The sequence below is a fragment of the Felis catus genome, chromosome D2 (assembly GCF_018350175.1).
Source record: "Felis catus isolate Fca126 chromosome D2, F.catus_Fca126_mat1.0, whole genome shotgun sequence".
NCBI lineage: Eukaryota > Metazoa > Chordata > Mammalia > Carnivora > Felidae > Felis > Felis catus.
In genome coordinates, this window is record NC_058378.1 from 71830464 (window position 1) to 71849577 (window position 19114).

At 38.6% G+C, this 19114-nt stretch overlaps 1 protein-coding gene across 4 annotated transcripts in view; it reads left to right on the top strand.

Annotated features, from left to right (window-relative positions):
• The first annotated feature begins 815 nt into the window (after positions 1-815).
• Positions 816-19114, top strand: part of ATRNL1 (attractin like 1) — a 774854-nt gene continuing 756555 nt past the window's right edge. For all 4 annotated transcript variants that reach the window (XM_023240973.2, XM_023240974.2, XM_045040724.1 and 1 more), the window contains exon 1: positions 816-1271. In XM_023240973.2, the coding sequence (XP_023096741.2) occupies positions 961-1271 (311 nt within the window). In that variant the 5' untranslated portion in view covers positions 816-960. The remainder of the gene's footprint in view (positions 1272-19114) is intronic.

Below are 19114 nucleotides of genomic sequence, written 5' to 3' on the forward strand. Positions count from 1 at the left end.
AGGGGAAACGCGGGGGGAAGAGCGCTGCACTTTTGCAGCTGTAGCCGGCCGACGGGAAGGGCTTCTTTTTGCTGAAGCTGCGAAGCCGGCCGAGCTGCTTTTTCGTTCCTGGGGCTCAGGGCGCGCGTGGCGCGAGTGGGGCCGGGTCCCCCCCACCCCCCGTCCCCCTAGTGCACGGAGGGGAAGGGCACCGCGGGCACGCGGGCCGCACCTGGGGGGCCAGTCTCCCCGCAGCTCGCGGGCAGCGCCGGGTGGGCGCGCGCGGGGGAGTCCCCGGTCCCTGTCAGGGCGGGGCGAGACCACAGCTCTGGGTCCGTGGGGGGGGGGGAGCGTGGGCACGCGCGAGCGGGGGCGGGCGGTCCAACGCACCGCGGGCTCCAGCCGCAGCCCCGGTGGCCGGCTGACGGCACGGGGGGAGAAGATGGCTGCTGGGGGGCCGCCGGCCGCCGGCCCGGCGGTGCGGCGCTGAGCCCCGCTGCCCGGATCCCCCTCCCGCGTTGGGCGCGCCCACCTCGGGGCTCCCGCGGGCCCCCGCCCTACCGGGCGCGCGGGGCTGGAGCCGAGGCAGTTGGCGCGAGCCGCGGGCGAGGCGGGGCCGCGCGCGGGGTCCCCTCCCCCTCCCGCAGGTCCCCTCCGGAGCGCTCCTCGCCGCCCGCGCCGCCCGCTCTCCGCCTCCGGCCCGGCCCGGGGCGCCGCGGCAGTGGGCTTGGCTCGCCGAGGACAAGGTCAGGAGACCGAGAGGCGATGCTCCAGTGCGACTGGAGGGAGCCGAACGGAGGCGACAGCGACTGGGATCTGTCCCTCCTGACCGGGGAGCGGGACTGGGGCAGGCGCCGGTGAGGGGGAGGAGGAGAAGCGGCGGCGGCGGCGGCGCGGTTTTCTCCGGCCGGATTTCCCCTCCTGGAGCATCGCTGTCCGCGCCCGCGAGCGCAGCCCCGCCGGGCAGGGGCCCCGGGGAAGATGGAGCCAGGGGGCCGGGGCCGCATTGGCCCCCCGCAGCCGGCGGCCCCGGGGCTGTGGAGGGCTCGGCCGGCGGGCGGCGGCGGCGGCGGCGGCGGCGGTGGTGGTGGCGCCTCCTCCTGGCTGCTGGACGGGAACAGCTGGCTGCTGTGCTATGGCTTCCTCTACCTGGCCCTCTACGCGCAGGTGTCCCAGTCCAAGCCGTGCGAGAGGACCGGCTCCTGCTTCTCGGGCCGCTGTGTCAACTCCACCTGCCTCTGCGACCCGGGCTGGGTGGGGGACCAGTGCCAGCACTGCCAGGGCAGGTTCAAGTAAGTGCCTTCGCCGGACTCCGCATCTCAGCCCTGCCCCGCACCGGTCGCGCCCCCTCCCATCCTTCGCCCCCCTCCCCGTGTTCTCAGGCGGCCTCGGGTCCCCCGGCTGGGCGCCACCCGCGGCGCGCGCCGCGAGCGGGGTCCTCGCCTCCCTCTGCAGCCCTGGAGCCCCCGGGGCGCTGGGCTCCGCGCGGAGCCCCGACCTCTGGGCACTCGAAGCTCTCTCCGTGGTCCAGATGTCCGCAGCGACTTCTGGTCCCCTGCTCATCAGCATTTCCGTACTCAGTTATGGTGCCAAACACCATTTTGTTAGGTCACTAGTTTTTAATGGAAAAATGTTCAAGTGACTCCTGAAATACTTGGACGATCCAAAACAATCAATCAATGCAGAAATGTAAAGGTTAAAAGTTATGGTCTAGCAGTACGTCCCTCTACTCCCATCCTACTGCTCTCTCTAGAGGTAGCCGTTGATAACATTTTAGTTTATTAGTAATAAAGAGTTTATGATGGGGTTACTCTGTGCCAAACACTGTTAAGCGCCTGACGTGGATTATCTCGTTTGTTCCTCACAACAACTCTGTGAGTTGCTAGAATTATTATGCCGGATTCACAGAGATAACTGGAGGCAACGGGTTTAAGTAATTTGCCCAGGATTGCACAGTAGTGAGGGCCGAATTATGATTCCGAATCAGCTAGTTTAACTCTAGAATGTTTACTTATAGCCAATATATTATGTTGAATTTGCTAGGACAGGTTTAATTGAGAATACAAGAGTGACTTTGGGTTACATAAAATGGTGAAATATCTGGACTCTTTAATATAGGGAAGGTAATGGATTTTTCCAACTGTTTGTTTCACTATCAGCTGCCGTGTGAGAGCATCATCGTCTTTTTTCCTGAAGCTCAAGGCCCTAAGGAGTTTGCGTTACAATAGTAAAGACACATTCCCCCTATTGGTGGATACATTTTACGTTCCTGCCTGATAGGGAAAGAAATGGGTGAGTGCGGGGGAGTAGCAAGATACTTGAGGCCATTAGGGTAGCCACCTGACAATCTGCAGGTAACAGTCATTAAGTAAGGCAACTTCTTAGATGGTTACTGTGAAGTTTGCTGGCTGTTTTGTGGCTCTGAAACAACACTGGGTAGATTACTGATATTTATTGTCAGGATGATAGCAAAATCTAAGTGAAATGTCTCCGTCTCTAAGGCAGAGCTAGGAATATTGTCCACCTTATTAATGTGTTATAGGAAAATGCCCTGGGAGTTTTGTTTTATTTTATTTTATTAGGAAAATGTCCTGGGAGTTTTAAATATAGCATATTTTCCTTTTTTTTTTTTTTTAACTGTTGCTAGTTAAAACAGTGTTCCTTAAAGCTCTTGTGAAACTATTTTTTTTTAAAGGACACTTTAATTTTAGGTAGATCCTATTTAAATTTACAGCAGGCTTTTGGAAGTGAAATCTCAAAATGAAGCTTTATGACGTTCATTTGTGGCAATAGGTTGAAATGTTTTCTCACTTCTTACTTTCACAAATTAGTATAATAGTATAGTTTTGTGTGGTACTTTTTTGATTGGGAAGTGGTGCTAATTAAAAGTTTTAAAAAGTGTTTCAAGATAGGGAAAGATGTCTTATTGAATTGTGCTTGTTCATAGCATTTTTTTTTAACTTAAGTGTTTTTAAACTTGGGCTATGACAATTTCAGCCAGCCTTTTTATCAACCAAGAATCTTGAACATATAAACTGGCAGCCAAAAATGAAAAAAGCTGCATCAATTTTTTACATCTTTCTATTAATAGGAAGATTGCTTGATTCATATGTGATTTAGGGATTTTGGCCTTTGTGTGGGTGGATTTGCTCCATTTACCTAAAGAGGACAAAGATTGCTGTAGTGCTGAGAAGCTTCTATATACATTTTATAGTAGTGGAACTTGTTAACCAGCTAGGTCCGTAGCCTGTAACCTTGCTAGCAGATGTTGTCCCAGTTAGTAGGCAAGGTCACAGATCAAGTTAAACCAGCTTAAATAACATGGGGAGATGATGTTCATAAACCTAATATGTTAGTGAGTAAGGAATAGTTTCTTTAATACACTTAATTAACAAACCCTGAACTAATCATTGAATATAAATAAATTCTTTGGAAGTCGTTATATGATTCATTGTACTGTATTGGTAAGTACTTTTTCATTTCTCTGTGGAATGCAAGCTATTAATTAGATAAATACAACTGGCACTACTCTGTGTTTTATGTATACTCTTAGGGGTAAAACGTGGTAGTTAATGTTAAAGGGAAGAATCAATTTAGAAGACGGGAATTCTTCCTGGTAGAGTATATGCTAAGCTAAGAAAGGTTTGTTTGAAGTTTGGTGGCTTATTTTATTCAGCATTTGAAGTAATAATGTAGTGGGAAAGACTTTAACTGGAAATTCTCACTTCATTAATTATCTTGAAAATCTTTTACTAAACTGAAGGATAGCAACCTAGAAAACATATCACAAATGATCAATCTTGGTAAGCAGGTGTCAAAATTAATTGGCTGGTTTCATGATAACTTAGGTGTTTTTTTTTTTGTTTTTTGTTTTTTTGTTTTTTTCCTACTGTAGGGATTTTACTGAGAGAGTATTCCTCAAATGGTTCTTTAGAATGAAAGATTAATGTTGGGGGAGGGGGTGGAGTGCAGAAGCAAATGTATCAAAAGTGCTACTTTAGTTCTTTAAGTATTGATTGTAGTCTTTTATCTGTTTCCATTTGAATAGAATAAACACATAGAATTACAGGCGATTTCTCACAGAGGTATAATGAAATGAATACTGATCTTTGACTAAAGCTAGGCTGAAATGTTTAGGACTGAGAATCAGGACAGTGCCAATTTGAAACATAAGGATATGATATATGCTAATTTGAGTAATAGTTACTTGAGTAGCTTAGTAGAACATTAGTTCAGAAAACAATTTGTTGCAAACTTTACCAAAATGAATGGCATTCTCTTTTAGAAACCAGTTCTTTGGAATTATTTCTGTAGAATAGTTGAGATTTATATTTATATAAATTTATATTTTGTGATCAGACTTGGACATTTTCTTGTTAATGTGACTTAGGGGCCTATGACTTCTAATTTCTATATAAAACCTAAATTAATGCTCTGAGATTGGAAAATATTTCATTATATTAAGAACAATTTCTAAATGTAAATTTATTAAAACACATTTATTGGGTATTTTTCTAAAATCTATTAAATCTTTAATGTGTACATATTTATAGAAAATTTTTATTTCTTTTAGGAAAGGGAGGGAGACAGAGTGAGCGAGGGGAAGGGACAGAGAGAGAGGGAGAGGGGAGAGAGAGAGAGAGAGAGAGAGAGAGAGAGAGAGAGAGAGAGAGAATCCCAAGCAGGCTCTGTGCTGTCAGTGCAGAGCCCGACATGGGGCTTGATCTCACGAATTGTGAGATCATTACCTGAGTCGAAATCAAGATTTGGATGCTTAACTGACTGAGCCACCCAGGTGGCCACTGTACATAGATTGTTTTTTAAAACTCTTAGGTTAGTCAAATGTGGATACTGAAATTCTCATATTTATAATAGAAGTATTCTATTTCTGGTGACAGCAAAATGAAGATATACTGTTAAGAATTTCTTTGCTGTTATGAACAGAAAGGGGCAGGGTTAATTATGTAAATATGTTTTCTTAACTACTTTTAAACACATATTTGGAATCTTTTTTATTAATAGTAGAGAAACCGTCAGTAACACTGAAGGTGCACCCAATACTCTCTGACCTCTTTCTCCCTCCTTCTTTCCTTTCCTTCCTTCCTTTAATTTTTTAATGCTTTCACCCGTAAGTTTTTTTTTAAGTTTTTATTTAAGTTGCAGTTAGTTACCATACAGTGTAATAATAGTTTCAGGTATACAATATAGTGATTCAACACTTCATATAACACCCAGTGCACATTGCAGTAAGTGTACTCCTTAATTCCCAGCCCAACCCCCCTTCCTTTCTGGTAACAGTCTTCTTTATTTTAAACTAAGATTATAATATGTAATTTATATACATGGGTTCTTTATATTATTAAAACATACAGTTACACAGTATAATTTAAAACAGTCTAAACAGAATATTTCTAAGATCCTAAATTGATAAAGTAAGTTATTTGTAGTAGCATGGTTTTCAAGACCACCTGTCTGCAGATTTGACTCTGCTCCTGGTTTTTTTTTTTTTTCTTTCTTTCTTTCTGTACTTGTCTTTATTCTCTTTCCTGTCTGGTATTTGGTTGGCTGATTACTAGACTTCTTTTATTTTTTTTTATTTTTTATTTTTTTTTTTATTTAAAAAAAAATTTTTTTTTTCAACGTTTATTTATTTTTGGGACAGAGAGAGACAGAGCATGAACGGGGGAGGGGCAGAGAGAGAGGGAGACACAGAATCGGAAACAGGCTCCAGGCTCTGAGCCATCAGCCCAGAGCCCGACGCGGGGCTCGAACTCACGGACCGCGAGATCGTGACCTGGCTGAAGTCGGACGCTTAACCGACTGCGCCACCCAGGCGCCCCAACTAGACATCTTTTAAATCTTAGCTTACACTAGTACCTAAAGGAGGCTTTTCTGACTTGTCAAACTGTGCCCCCTTATTATACACTCTTACAGCAGTCTTTTTCCTTTTTATTACTTTCAAAAGGAATTATTTAATTGGAATTATAAGTTTTTTCATTATTTTTAAGACCTTTATTGAGGTATAGTTGACATGCAATAAATTATAAAATGTAAAAAGTTTTGTCTCTGAAACTATCACCATAATCCTAATCATAAAAATATCCTTCACACCCAAAAGTTCCATGTGCCCCTTCGTAATCCTTCCCTCTCCTTCCTGCTGCTTCTCCCTATCCCTAGGCAATTACTGAGCTGCTTTCTGTCACTATAGACTTGTTGGATTTTTTAGAATTTTATGTAAGTGAAATTATACATTGTGTATTACTTCTTTTTGTCTGGCTTCATTCACACAGCTTATTAATTTTGAGATTCATTAATGGTGTATCAGAAGTTTATTCCTTTTAATTGCTGAGTAGTATTCCGATGTATGGATATACCACAATTTGTTTTTCACCCACAGAAGGGCATGTAGGTTGTTTCTAGTTTTTGGCTATTCTGTATAAAGTTGGTATAATCTTTTATGCAGAAGTCTTTATACGGACATATGCTTTCATTTGTCTTGGGTAAACACTGAAGAATGGAATGACCGGTTCACATAGCAGATACATGTTTACCTTTTCAACAAACTGACAAAACTGTTTTCCAGAGTGGTTCTATTATTTACATTCCCACCAGCAGTGTAGGAATCTTCTATTTAATTCACATTCTCACCAACACTTGGTGTGGTCAGTCTTTTAAATTTTGGCAGTTCTAATTTGTATGTAGTGATATGTCATTGTGGTTTAATTTGCATTTTTCTAATGACTAATGGTGTTGAGCATCTTGTCATGTGCTTACTTGCCATCTGTATATCTTCTTTGGAGAGGTATCTGTTCAAAACTTGCACATTTAAAAACATTTTTGTTACTGATTTTTATGAGTTTTTTTACACATTCTGGATATTAGTTCCATATCAGATACATCATTTGCAAATGTTTTTTTCTTGGCTGGGGCTTGTCTTTTTATTCTCTGAACAGAGAATTTGTTTTCAAAGAACACAAGTGTTAACCATTTTTTAAAAAATTGTTAACTTATTTATTTTTGAGGGGGGAGAGAGGGAGAGGGAGAGAGAAAAAGAGAGAGAAAACACAAGTTGGGGAGGAGAGACACAATCTGAAGCAGGCTCCAGACTCTGAGCTGTTAGTGCAGAGCCTGATGAGGGGCTCAAACCCACGAGCCATGAGATCATGACCTTAGCCAAAGTCAGACGCTTAACTGACTGAGCCACCCAGGTGCCCCAAAGAACACAAGCTTTAAATTTGATGAATTCATTTCTTTCTTTTAGGCGTTACATTTTTGGTGGTGTATCTCCGAGACCTTTGCCTAGCTTATAATTCCTCTTGAATTTTTTTCTAGAAGTTTTGTAGTTTTAGACTTTACATTTAGTTTTACAGTTTGAGTTAATTTCTGCATATGGTGAGAGGTGGGGATCTCAATTCTTTCTTTCTTTCTTTTTTTACATATAGAAATTCAGTTGTTCCGGGACCATTTTAAGAAGACTATCCTTTCTCTGATAAGTAGCTTTATATCTTTGCCAAAACCAGTTGTTCATATATTTGTGTGTTTATTTGTGGATTCTACTCTGTTCCATTGATCTCTTTGTCTGTTTGTATGTCAGGACAATAATATTTTGGTTATTGTAGCTTTATAAGTCTTGAACTCAGCAAATATTAAGTCCTTCAATTTTGCCCTTTTTTCAATTATTTTGGCTATTCCAGGTTCTTTTAATTTCCTTATGAATTTCAGAATCATCTTGCCAATTTCTTCAAAAAAGTCTGCAGAGATTTTACTTGGGATTGTGTTGAAGTTACAGACCAGTTTGGGGGGGACAATTGACCTCCTATTAATATTTTTTCTGACTCATGAACATGGTATATCTCTCCTTTTATTTAGGTCTTCTTTAATCTCTCAGCAAAATTTAAAAATTTTTACTGAACGGTTCTTACAACACTTGTCAGTTTTTCCCTGAATATTTCACATTTTTGGATGCTGTTATAAACTATACATATTTTTACTTTTAATTTCTGATTGTTGCTATTATATGGAAATACAACTGTTTTTTTTTAAGTTAATCTTGTGTCTTTCATTCTTACTAAGCTCATTAGTTGTAGTAGATTTCTATAGATTCCTTATGATATTTTGAATAGATGATTATGTTGTTTGCAAACAAAGATACCTTTACTCCTTCATTTGCAATCTGGATGCCTTTTATTTTCTTGCCTTATTTCACTGCCTAGAATCTCCATTGCAGTGATCTATACATGTGGTGGCAGGGGTCAACTGTATGTCATTCCTGATTTAGGGGGACAATATTTAATCTGTAACCATTAATATGATGTTATCTGGGGTGCCTGGGTGGCGCAGTCGGTTAAGCGTCTGACTTCAGCCAGGTCACGATCTTGCGGTCCGTGAGTTCGAGCCCCGCATCAGGCTTTGGGCTGATGGCTCGGAGCCTGGAGCCTGTTTCCGGTTCTGTGTCTCCCTCTCTCTCTGCCCCTCCCCCGTTCATGCTCTGTCTCTCTCTGTCCCAAAAATAAATAAAAGTTGAAAAAAAAAATACGATGTTATCTGCAAATTTTTTTGTAAATCTCTTTTATTGCATTGAGGATGCTTTTTTCTGTTCCTAGTTTGCTGAGAGTTTTTATTGGGATGGATATTGGATTGCGTTGAATACTTTTTCTGCATCTATTGAGGTGATCATACCATTTTTCTATTTGTTGATATTATGAATTATATTGCTTTAATTTGATGTTGCCTTCATTTGATTTAACATATATAACTACAAGTTCAATTTAAGTAATATATGTATATATATGACTGTATAACTAGAATTTGTTAAGATTTATTTTCCAGAATATTGTCCATCATGGTAAACATTCCTTGTGCATGTGAAAAGAATGTGTATCGTGGGTGGAACGTTCTATACATTTCAGGAGATTGAGTTGATTCACAGTTTTGTTCAAGTTTTCTGAAACCTTTGATTTTCTGCCTATTTCTATCAGTTATTGGGAGAGTGGTATTAAAATCTTCAGTTATAATTTTGCATTTATCTTTTTTACCCCTGCAGTCTTATCTGTTTTGCTTCATGTATTTTGAAACTCGGTTATTAAGTGCATAAAATTCCTTTTGATAAATTGACCCCTTTTTCATTATGAGATGACTGTTGAAAAGATGATCCTTTTTTCATTGATGTCTTTGTACCTTTGTTAAAAATCAATTGGGTATCTCTATGTCTGTATCTGTTTCTTGACTATGTTCTGTTCCTTTGATCCATGTGTGTGTGTCTGTCCTTTTGAGAGTCTCTCTCTTTTTTTGACTATTGTTGCTTTACAGTAATTCTTGAAATTAGATAATGAGATTCCTATAACTTTTTATTTTTGAAAACTCATCTAGCTTTTTCAGTTATTTGCTTTTCCACATATTAGAATCAGTTTGTCAATTCAAAAAAAAAAATCCTACTGAGTGGGATTTTGTTGACTTGGGATCATTTTGGGAAGAACTGACATCTAAACAATACTGACTTCTCCAGTCCACCAACATGATATATTTCTTCATTTATTTAGGTGTTCATTTATTTCTTGCATCACTGTTTTGTAGTTATTAGGTATAGATCCTACATGTATTTTGTTAGATTTATACCCAAATAGTTTGTGTTCTTTGATGCTATTGTAATTGATGTTATTTCTTTCAGTTTGTTTCCATTTGATCATTTTTATTATGTGGGAATACAATTGAGTTTTTAAAATTTTATTTAAATTCAAGTTACTTAACATACAGTATAATATTGGTTTCAGTAGTAGGACCCAGTGATTCATCACTTACATTTAACACCCATTGTTTATCCCAACAAGTGCCCTCCTTAATGCCCATCACCCATTTAGCCATCCCCCCACTCAACATCCCTCCAGCAACCCTCAGTTTGTTTCTCTGTATTTAAGGGTCTCTTATGGTTTGCCTCCCTCTCTGTTTTTATCTTATTTTTCCTTCTCTTCCCCTATGTTTATCTGTGTTTCTTAAATTCCACATATGAGTGAAATCATATGATAGTTGTCTTTCTCTGCCTGACTTATTTCACTTAGCATAATACACTCTAGTTTGATCCATGTTGTTGCAAATGGCAGGATTTCATTCTTTTTGATTGCCGAGTAGTATTCCCTAGTGTATGTGTACACACACATATATACATACATACATACATACATACTTACCATATCTTCTTCATTCATCGATTGATGGACATTGGGCATTTTCTATAATTTGGCTGTTTTGTAAATGTTTATTTATTTTTTGAGAGAGAGAAAGAGAGGCAGAAGCAGAGAGAGAGAGAGGGAGACAGAGGATCTGAAGTGGGCAAAGTACTGACAGCAGAGAGCCTGATGCCGGGCTTGAACTCATGAACTGAGATCATGACCTGAGCCGAAGTTGGATGCTTAACTGACTGAGCCACCCAGGTGTCCCAATTTGGCTATTGTTGATAGCACTGGTATAAACATTGGGGTTCATGTGCCCCATTGAATTAGCATTTTTCTATCCTTTGTGTAAATATCTAGTAGTGCAATTGCTAGTCCTTAGTGTATTTCTATTTTTAATTTTTTGAGAAATCTCCATACTGTTTTCCGGAGTGGCTGCACCAGTTTGCATTCCCACCAACAGTACAAAAGGACTCCTTTTTCTCTGCATCCTTGCCAACACCTGTTTTTTCCTGAATTGTTAATTTTAGCCGTTCTGACAGGTGTGAGGTGGTATCTCATTGTGGTTTTGATTTGTGTGTCTCTGATGATGAATGATGTTGACTTTGTATCCTGCAATGTTGCTAAACCCACTTAGTTTTAGTAGCTTTTCTTATATAGATTCCTTGGAATTTTCTACATAGACAATTAGGTTATCTGTGCATGGAGACCATTTTACTTCTTCCTTTATAATTATATAAATATAATTTATGGGATAAACCCCACTTGGTCACAATATATTGTAATTTTTGTATATTGGTGTATTTGATTTGCTGTTTTGTTGAGGATTTTTGCTTCTGTATTCTCAAAAGATACTGCTTTGTAATTTTCTTTAATGGCTTTTCTTATGATAATGGTAGCCCTATAAAATGAATTAGAAATTGCCCCCTCTTCTGTTTTCTGGAAGAATTTATGTAGGACTGGTATTACTTTTTTCTCAAATGTTGGTAAAATTCATCAGTGATGCCAGCTGGACCTGAGATTTTCTGTGGAAAGGCTTGCAACTATGATTTCAATTTTTTAAAAAGTTTATTTATTGATTTTTGAGAGAGAGACAGAAGGGGGGAGGGACAGAGAGGGAGAGAGAATCCCAAGAAGGTTCAGCACTATCAGTCCAGAGCCTGTCTTCGGGCTTGAATTCGTGAACTGTCAGATCATGACCTGAGATGAAATCAAGAGTCGGATGCCTAACCAACTGAGCCACCCAGGCACCCCTGAATTGAGATTTTTAAAATAGATGTAGGGACATTCATTTCATTGATTTCTTTTTGAATGAGTTTTAGTAGGTTGTCTTAGATTGACCATTTCATCTAAGTTTTCAAATTTGTGGGCTTAAAATTGTGTATAAAACTCCCTTATTATCCTTTTAGAGTCTGTGGAGTCTTTAGTAATATTTCTTCTATTTCTGATACTGGTAGTTTACATTTTCTTTTTTCTTGCTTAGTCTGTCTATATAATTATTGATGTTAATGATCTTTTCAAAGAATATGTTTGGTTTCATTGATTTCCACTATTTTTTTCTTTTGTTGTTTTCAGTTTCATTGAATGCTGCTTCCTTTGGTTTTTTTTTTTTTTCAACGTTTATTTATTTTTGGGACAGAGAGAGACAGAGCATGAACGGGGGAGGGGCAGAGAGAGAGGGAGACACAGAATCGGAAACAGGCTCCAGGCTCTGAGCCATCAGCCCAGAGCCCGATGCGGGGCTCGAACTCCCGGACCGCGAGATCGTGACCTGGCTGAAGTCGGACGCTTAACCGACTGCGCCACCCAGGCGCCCCTAAAATTAAGTTTTAGAACCATGTTTGTCCACTTATCCATCCCCACTCACCTTTGCTATAATTGTCATATACATCAAATGTGCTTGTATGGCAAACCTCATTAGATAAAATTGTAAATTTTGCTTTCAGCAATATACATATTATAAAGAACTTGAGGGGAAATGTTGTCCTTTATATTTTCTTGGATATCTGCTCACTCTTTTGCTTTTTGCTTATCTCTAGATAGAAATTTCCTCTTAGGGTCATTTTCCTTTAGTATGAATCACTTTTCTTTCTTTTCTTTTCCTTTCCTTTTCTTTTTTTTTTTTTTTCTTTTTCTTTTTCTTTTTTCTTGTTTGTATTTCTTTTCAAACATGACTGTTGCTTATGTATTTTCTTAAAAATTTTTTTGGCCTAAAATAATACCTTTATATTGACCTCTTTTGTGAGGGATGCTTTTGCAGGTATAGAATTCTAGGTGGTCAGTTCTTTCCTTTCAGCATTTTATTTTTTATTTATTTTAAAGATTTTTTATTTTTAAGTAATGTCCACAGCTAACATGGGGCTCAAACTCACCACCCCGAGATCAAGAGTTGCATGCTCTACTGACTGAGCCAGCCAAGCGCCCCTCTTTAAATACGTTGCTCAATTCTTTTCTGGCCTTCCATGTTTTCTGGTGGGAAGTCTGCAGTGGTTCTAATTGCTTTTGTTTTATGTATAATGTCATTTTTCTCTAGCTGCTTTCAAGATTTTTCTACATTTTTTGTTTTAAGTAGTTCAGATTATGATGTATCTCAATGTAGCTTTCTTTAAATTTACTGTGGGTAGGGTTTGTTCAGCTTCTTAAATTTATATTTATGTGTTTCACCAAAATGGGATTTTAAAAAATTATTTTTTTAACATATATTTTCAGTAATCTTGTTTCTTTTTCTGGGACCTCAGTGACACCAATGTTAGGTTTTTGATTTAGCTCCACAGTTTGTTGAGGTTCTGATTTTTTTTTTTAAACTTTTCTCTTTTTTCAGATTGTATTATTTCTTTTGAACTATTATTAACTTCACTGACTGTTGCTTCTCTCATCTCCATTTTGCTTTTGAACCCATCCAGTCACTTTTAAAAACTTAAGATGTATTTTTCAGTCTTAGCATTTCCATTTTGTTCTTTTTTATGATTTATATTTCCCCGTTGAGAATTTTTCTCTTTTCATTTTTAGTGCCCTTACTTTTGCCTTGTGGAGTCTAGTTATAATAGTTAATGTCTGTGTGATGATGCAAATGTTTGGATCGTCTCAGGATTGACATCCATTATCTTTTCCCTTGAGAATTGTTTACATTTTCCTAGTTCTTTGCATGCTCAGTGATTTTTGGATTTATTCTTGGCATCGTGAATATTATGCTGTATAGGTTATGGATCTTGTTATGTTCTGGGGAATGTTGATTTATGATCTATTTACTTGTTAATTTTATTAAGCCATAGGGTTCTAATAGCTAATTCTTTGTCATGCATTCTGAGGGCAGTTGTTCTAATCTCAGTTCTGTTTTCAAAGCTTTTGGATCTGAATGTACACATGGCATTCATGGATTAGTCTGAGACTTGTGCAGTGTTTTAAGTTTTAATTCAGTTCTGAGAAACTTTAGTAAGCTGCTGTTGGGTCTGTTCCTCATATGAGCTGCTCAGATTAAGCCTGAATCTTGTGTGGGTTCATACACAGAATTAGGGTATTTCTGTCTTCAGCTTTCTCTACCTTGTGACAGCTTCCACACTCTGGTTTGCAGGGGCACCACCCAGTCATTCTTGCTGGAAAGACAGTTTATTAAAAAAAATTTTTTTTTACATTTATTTATTTTTGAGAGACAGAACACAAGCGGGGGGGGGGGGGGTGGGCAGAGAGAGACACACACACAGAATTGGAAGCAGGCTCCAGGCTCTGAGCTATCAGCACAGAGCCCGACGTGGGGCTCAAACTCACAAACTGTGAGATCATCACCTGAGCCAAAGTCGGATACCCAATCGACTGAGCCACCCAGGTGCCGCAAAGACAGTTTTTTCTGTAAGTCCATCTGTACACGTATGTGATGCTGCCATTCTCAAGCTTTGTCATCCTTTTCATCTCAATGGCCATTGTTTTAGTTAAATCCTGAATTTTTCTCTACTTGGTTGTTACAGTAGCTCTTTAACTGATCTCTTTGCTTCTAATTTTTCCCTTGCTAATCTCTTCTTTATTGCTGCAGAGTTTGCTTTATAGAACACAAATATGGTCATATCTCTTTTTTGAGAGCTAAAGTATTTAAAACAGTGACTCTAAGGTTTCTGATGAGGAATCTGTTGTCATTCAAATGGTTGTTCTGCAGCTAATGTGTAATTTTCCTCTGGCTTTCTTTTTTCCTCTTCAGTTTTCAGAAATTTGATTATGATGTGTATGGGTTATCAAATTTTTTAAGTTTATCTTGTTATTTGCTCTGCTTCTTGCTCTGTATCTTTATATATTTTTCAGGATTTGTAAAATTTTTGTTATTTCTTCAAGTATTTTTTTCATTTCCACACTCTTTCTTCTTTCCTGTGACGCCAGAGAAACAGATGTTACATCTTTTCTTATTGACTTCTTGGTCATTGAAGTTCTGTTCAGACTGTTTCCTTTCTGTTCAGGTTGCATAACTTTTATTTATCTGTACGTTCCCTGATTTTTTCCTCTATCCTCTTCATTCTGCTGTTGGGCCCATCTTGTGAGTTGGTATAGAAAGTTTCATTTATTATATTTTCTTTTTCTAAAAATTTATTTATTTATTTTGAGAGACATGCACAAGCAGGGGAAGGGCAAAGAGAGAGAGACAGAATCCCAAGCAGGCTTCGTGCCATCAGTGCAGAGCCAAATGCAGGGCTTGATCTCGGGAACTGTGAGATCATGACCTGAGCTGAAATCAAGAGTTGGACACTTAACTGACTGAGTCACCCAGGGGCTGCACCCCCCCCCCCCCCCGCCCCCAACGATTACATTTTCCATTTCATTCTTTATGTCTTCTGTTTCTTTGCTTGAGACTTTTATTTTCATATTTGTTTTGAAAGTGTCTGCAGCTGCTTGTGCCATTTTTCTGATACCTGCTTTAAGATTCTTCACAGACAATTTTCAGCATCTTTGCCATATCAGTGATGGTACCTCTGATCATCTTTTTTTCAAATGAGTTGAGATTTTCTTGTTTCTTGGTATGGCAAGTAAGTTTGGATTATATCCTGGATATTTTGAGTATTGTGCATGAGATTCTGCATACACTAAATGTTCTGTTGTAGGAGGCCATCAACGTATTTTGGTTCAGCATACATGACCTTCACTTTTTATTATTTATATAACAATTATTGAGTTGTAATTTATATGCCACACTATTCATATTTTTAAATGGTTCATTTGTTTTTAGGATATTTGGAGAGTGATGCAACTATTACCATTATCTAATTTTAGAACTTTTTTATATCACCCCTTAAAGAAACCCCATTTTCATCAGCACTCACTCCATATTTCCCCTTCCTGGCAACTCCACTAATCTGGATAGCCACTAATTTACTTTCTGTCTCTGTGAACTTGCCTACTGTGGACATGTTGTATAAATGGAATCAATGTAGTGATTCCAGTCTTTTGTCACGGGCTTTTTTCACTTAGCATGTTTTGAAGTTTCATTCATGTAGCATGTGTCCATTTTTTTTTATTGCTGAATAATACTCCATTGTATTGACATTCTACATTTTGTTAATCCAGTCATCAGTTGTTGGACATTTGAGTTGTTTCTACCTTTTGACCATTATGAATAATGCTGCCATGAATTTTTTGTACCAAATTTTTGTGTGGACATGTGTTTTTATTTCTCTTGAGTATGTACCTAGGAGTGTGATATCCATTTTTGTGCTGAGATTTGAATGCCAGTTTAGTTTCCAGAGCCTTGGTTGTACTATTCTGTTCTGCCTTAGTCATCTGCTGCCATTCCGAGATACAGATGATATTCCATACCATGGTTAAATTCTAAAAGTTTTTGTTTTGTTGATTCAGATCTGTTTCACGTATGGGCTGCCTGAGGGTGTACCCAGGACTTCATACAGAAGATTTGAAAGATCTCCTTTTTCACCATCTTCATCTTTGTAATCTGTTTCTGTTTTCTATTTAGGAGGGTGGGGGGTGCCAACTCTCCCAGCATTTGCTTAGTGCAGGGCGGGGATGGTCCAAACTCCAGTGATGAGGTGCAGGGGTGCTGCCTCTTTGCTGGTATTGGTTTAGTGCAGGGCAGGTCTCACTGAAGGGACCCCACCTCCGCTTTCTCTCCCAGTGGGGAGGGGAAGGTACTTACTATTTTTATAGGTAAAATATAAGCGTGTTTTTTTAAAAAAAAGCACTGTGTAAATTAGAAACATTCAAGTTGATTCTCTGTGTCCATAAAAAAACAGAACATTTAAGAGCATTTTCCATGTTGTGATATGTTAAGTTTAATGTCAGGCTTCATTTGGACTTTTTGACAATATAATTGTGCTAATAATGAATTTTTTCAAGAGAATTCAATTTATTTTATTTCATATAAGAATAATATTGACAGCAATTAAACTAGCATTTCAAGCTTAAATTATGAGTTTAGGGGAAAAGTACTATAATGTGATGGAAAACCTTTATATATATGTATATATGTGTGTGTGTGTGTGTGTGTTATGGCTGATGAAAATCCTGTGAGGTAGATACTGCTGTTCTCATTTTACAGTGGGAACAGAGAATGAAAGACCTGAAGTAATTATGTATGCAAAGTCTGATAGCTACTAAGTGACAGGTGAATTGCCAAATCATGTCTGTCTGGCTCTTTATCCATATCAAGTCATCTTTTACAATTCAGTAAGTTTCTCCTTAATTATAAACTCATGATCTTCTGAATTTCTGGGTAGCATAGCGGTTACCTAAGATCATGAGTGGTACCAAACTGATAATGTGTTTGAGACCTATTTCTGCCAGTGTGCCATGAAATTTACATGGATTTGTCTTGCTGCTTTACTGGACACTTGATAAATTTTATGTCATTGCATTTTTAAAACAATTTTGTGAAATAAGTAGTATTGTTATAACTGTTTTACACACAAGGAAACTGAGGCTTAGGGAGGTTGAGTTACATACTCTTTACAGGACTAAGTTGAAATTCTTGTAGCTTTTCTAAAGTTTTGCCTATTTCTTTTAGTTTCTCAGTCATGTCTTTTTCCTTTTTCAGTGAAAAGAGAATGTTATACATAGTTCTTAACTTGTTCTTTACAAAGTTAATATGAATGGGTGTGTTTTATAGTAGACAGGGATGCCAAAAGAAAAGTCTAAGCTTATCAAACAGTTCTCTATGATGTAATAATATTTTGTCTCCAAGCTTGTTGATTATTTGAATGTGTATAGTAATAGGAGCTTTTGATGTCTGGTTCTCAGATGGGCTGTGAGTGGTTGGTGAATCCTCAGATTTTTATACAAAATATTATTTATATGAATTTTTGTAGTCAGGGTGTGGTTAGCTTTTACAAGACTCTCAAAAGTGATCTCAGATCTCAAAATGGTAAGAATCACTATTATAGGAAAGAAACTCAATAATGCTGTATATGTACAATTTAAAAAGTATTTTTTTCAACTTGTGGAATGATCTCGAAAGCAGTTTTTAAATTTATTTTTTACAATAACTTAGGAAGATTATAGAAGGATAGAAAATTCTTCCTACTTTTAATTGCTCATATCTAAGTATTTACATGTATATCACATGTAGACACATAGAGACACTATGTTCATGTATGTTTATATACATATATACACCTGACATATTTCTGTAGATCTATATCAGAGTGCTGGAGAGTGCTGTCTTCTTCCCCACTCTGTGTTTTATCACTTTACACATTTATTTGCTATTTGTGTATTGTCTTTCCTCTTTCTGTAATCATGTCCACTATGGAAGTTACTAGCCACATATAGCCATTAGTTAAAATTAAATTTTAAAGGTTCAGTTCCTTTGTTGCACTGACTATATTTCAAGTGCTCGATAGCCACATGTGCTGAGTGGCTACTGTGTTGAATGGTAAATATGTAGAATTTTTCTATCATTGCAGGAAGTCCTGCTGGACAGCGTTGTCCTGGAATGTAAGGTCCAGAAGGGCAGAGACAGAATTTTCCCTGTGTTTTTTTCACTTTTTATATTAACAGCTTTATCAAGATATAACTTATATACTACAAACTTTGCCAGTTTAAAGTACATGATTTAATGGTTTTTAAACTATACTTACAGTTGTGAAACTATAATAGTAATTTTAGAACATTTTATTATTCCATAAAATAAACCTGTACCCAAGAGCAGTCACTCCCCATTCTCTTCCCCACTCCCCAGCACTAGATCACCACTAATCTACTTTCTAGGAACCTTTTCAGTTCACTGTTTTATCCCCCATGCCAAGAATATTGCCACATTCAATAAATAGTTTTGAATCAGTGAATGACTATGTGTATATATTTTTCTTCAGTCCACTTGGGGAGAAAGTCAAACGATGTAAATAAATTTTTATCTGTGACTTAAAAAAATAATTTCCAGGGTGTCTTATGTAGTCAGGATTAAATCAAACTAATCTTAAACTTTGGATGTATAAAAATTAACTTTCATAATGAGGTTTCTGAGGTATTTAACCATCCTGAGTTATGAAAGCAGTTATGTTTCCAAAAATTTAATAATATAGGAAGTTTGGTAGGCATAATTTTAAGATGACCTTTGCCCCCTGGTGTTACTGTCACAATTTATGTTATATGGCAAAAGGGAGATTATTTGAGTAGTTTTAATCAAGTCACATGAACCCCTTAAAAGCAGTTTTCTCAGGTTGCTGGTAGAAGGGGAAGTCAAAGATTGGAGGCACAAGGACGATTTGACATACCCTTCTGGTTGGAAGATGGAGGGGACCATGTCTAAATGACTGGAGAGGAGTCTCTAGGAGCTAAGAGTACCCTCTGGCCAACAGTTGTCAAGGAAATGGGAATCTCAGCCCTATAACCTCAAGGAACTGAATTCTGTCAACAAGCCGAATGCATTTAGAAGTGGATTCTTCTCAAAAGCTTCCAATAAGAGCCCAGCTCAGCTAGTATTCATCTGAGTCAACAGGGGCTTCTGACCTGTGAAGTAATAAATGGATGTTTTTGAGGTT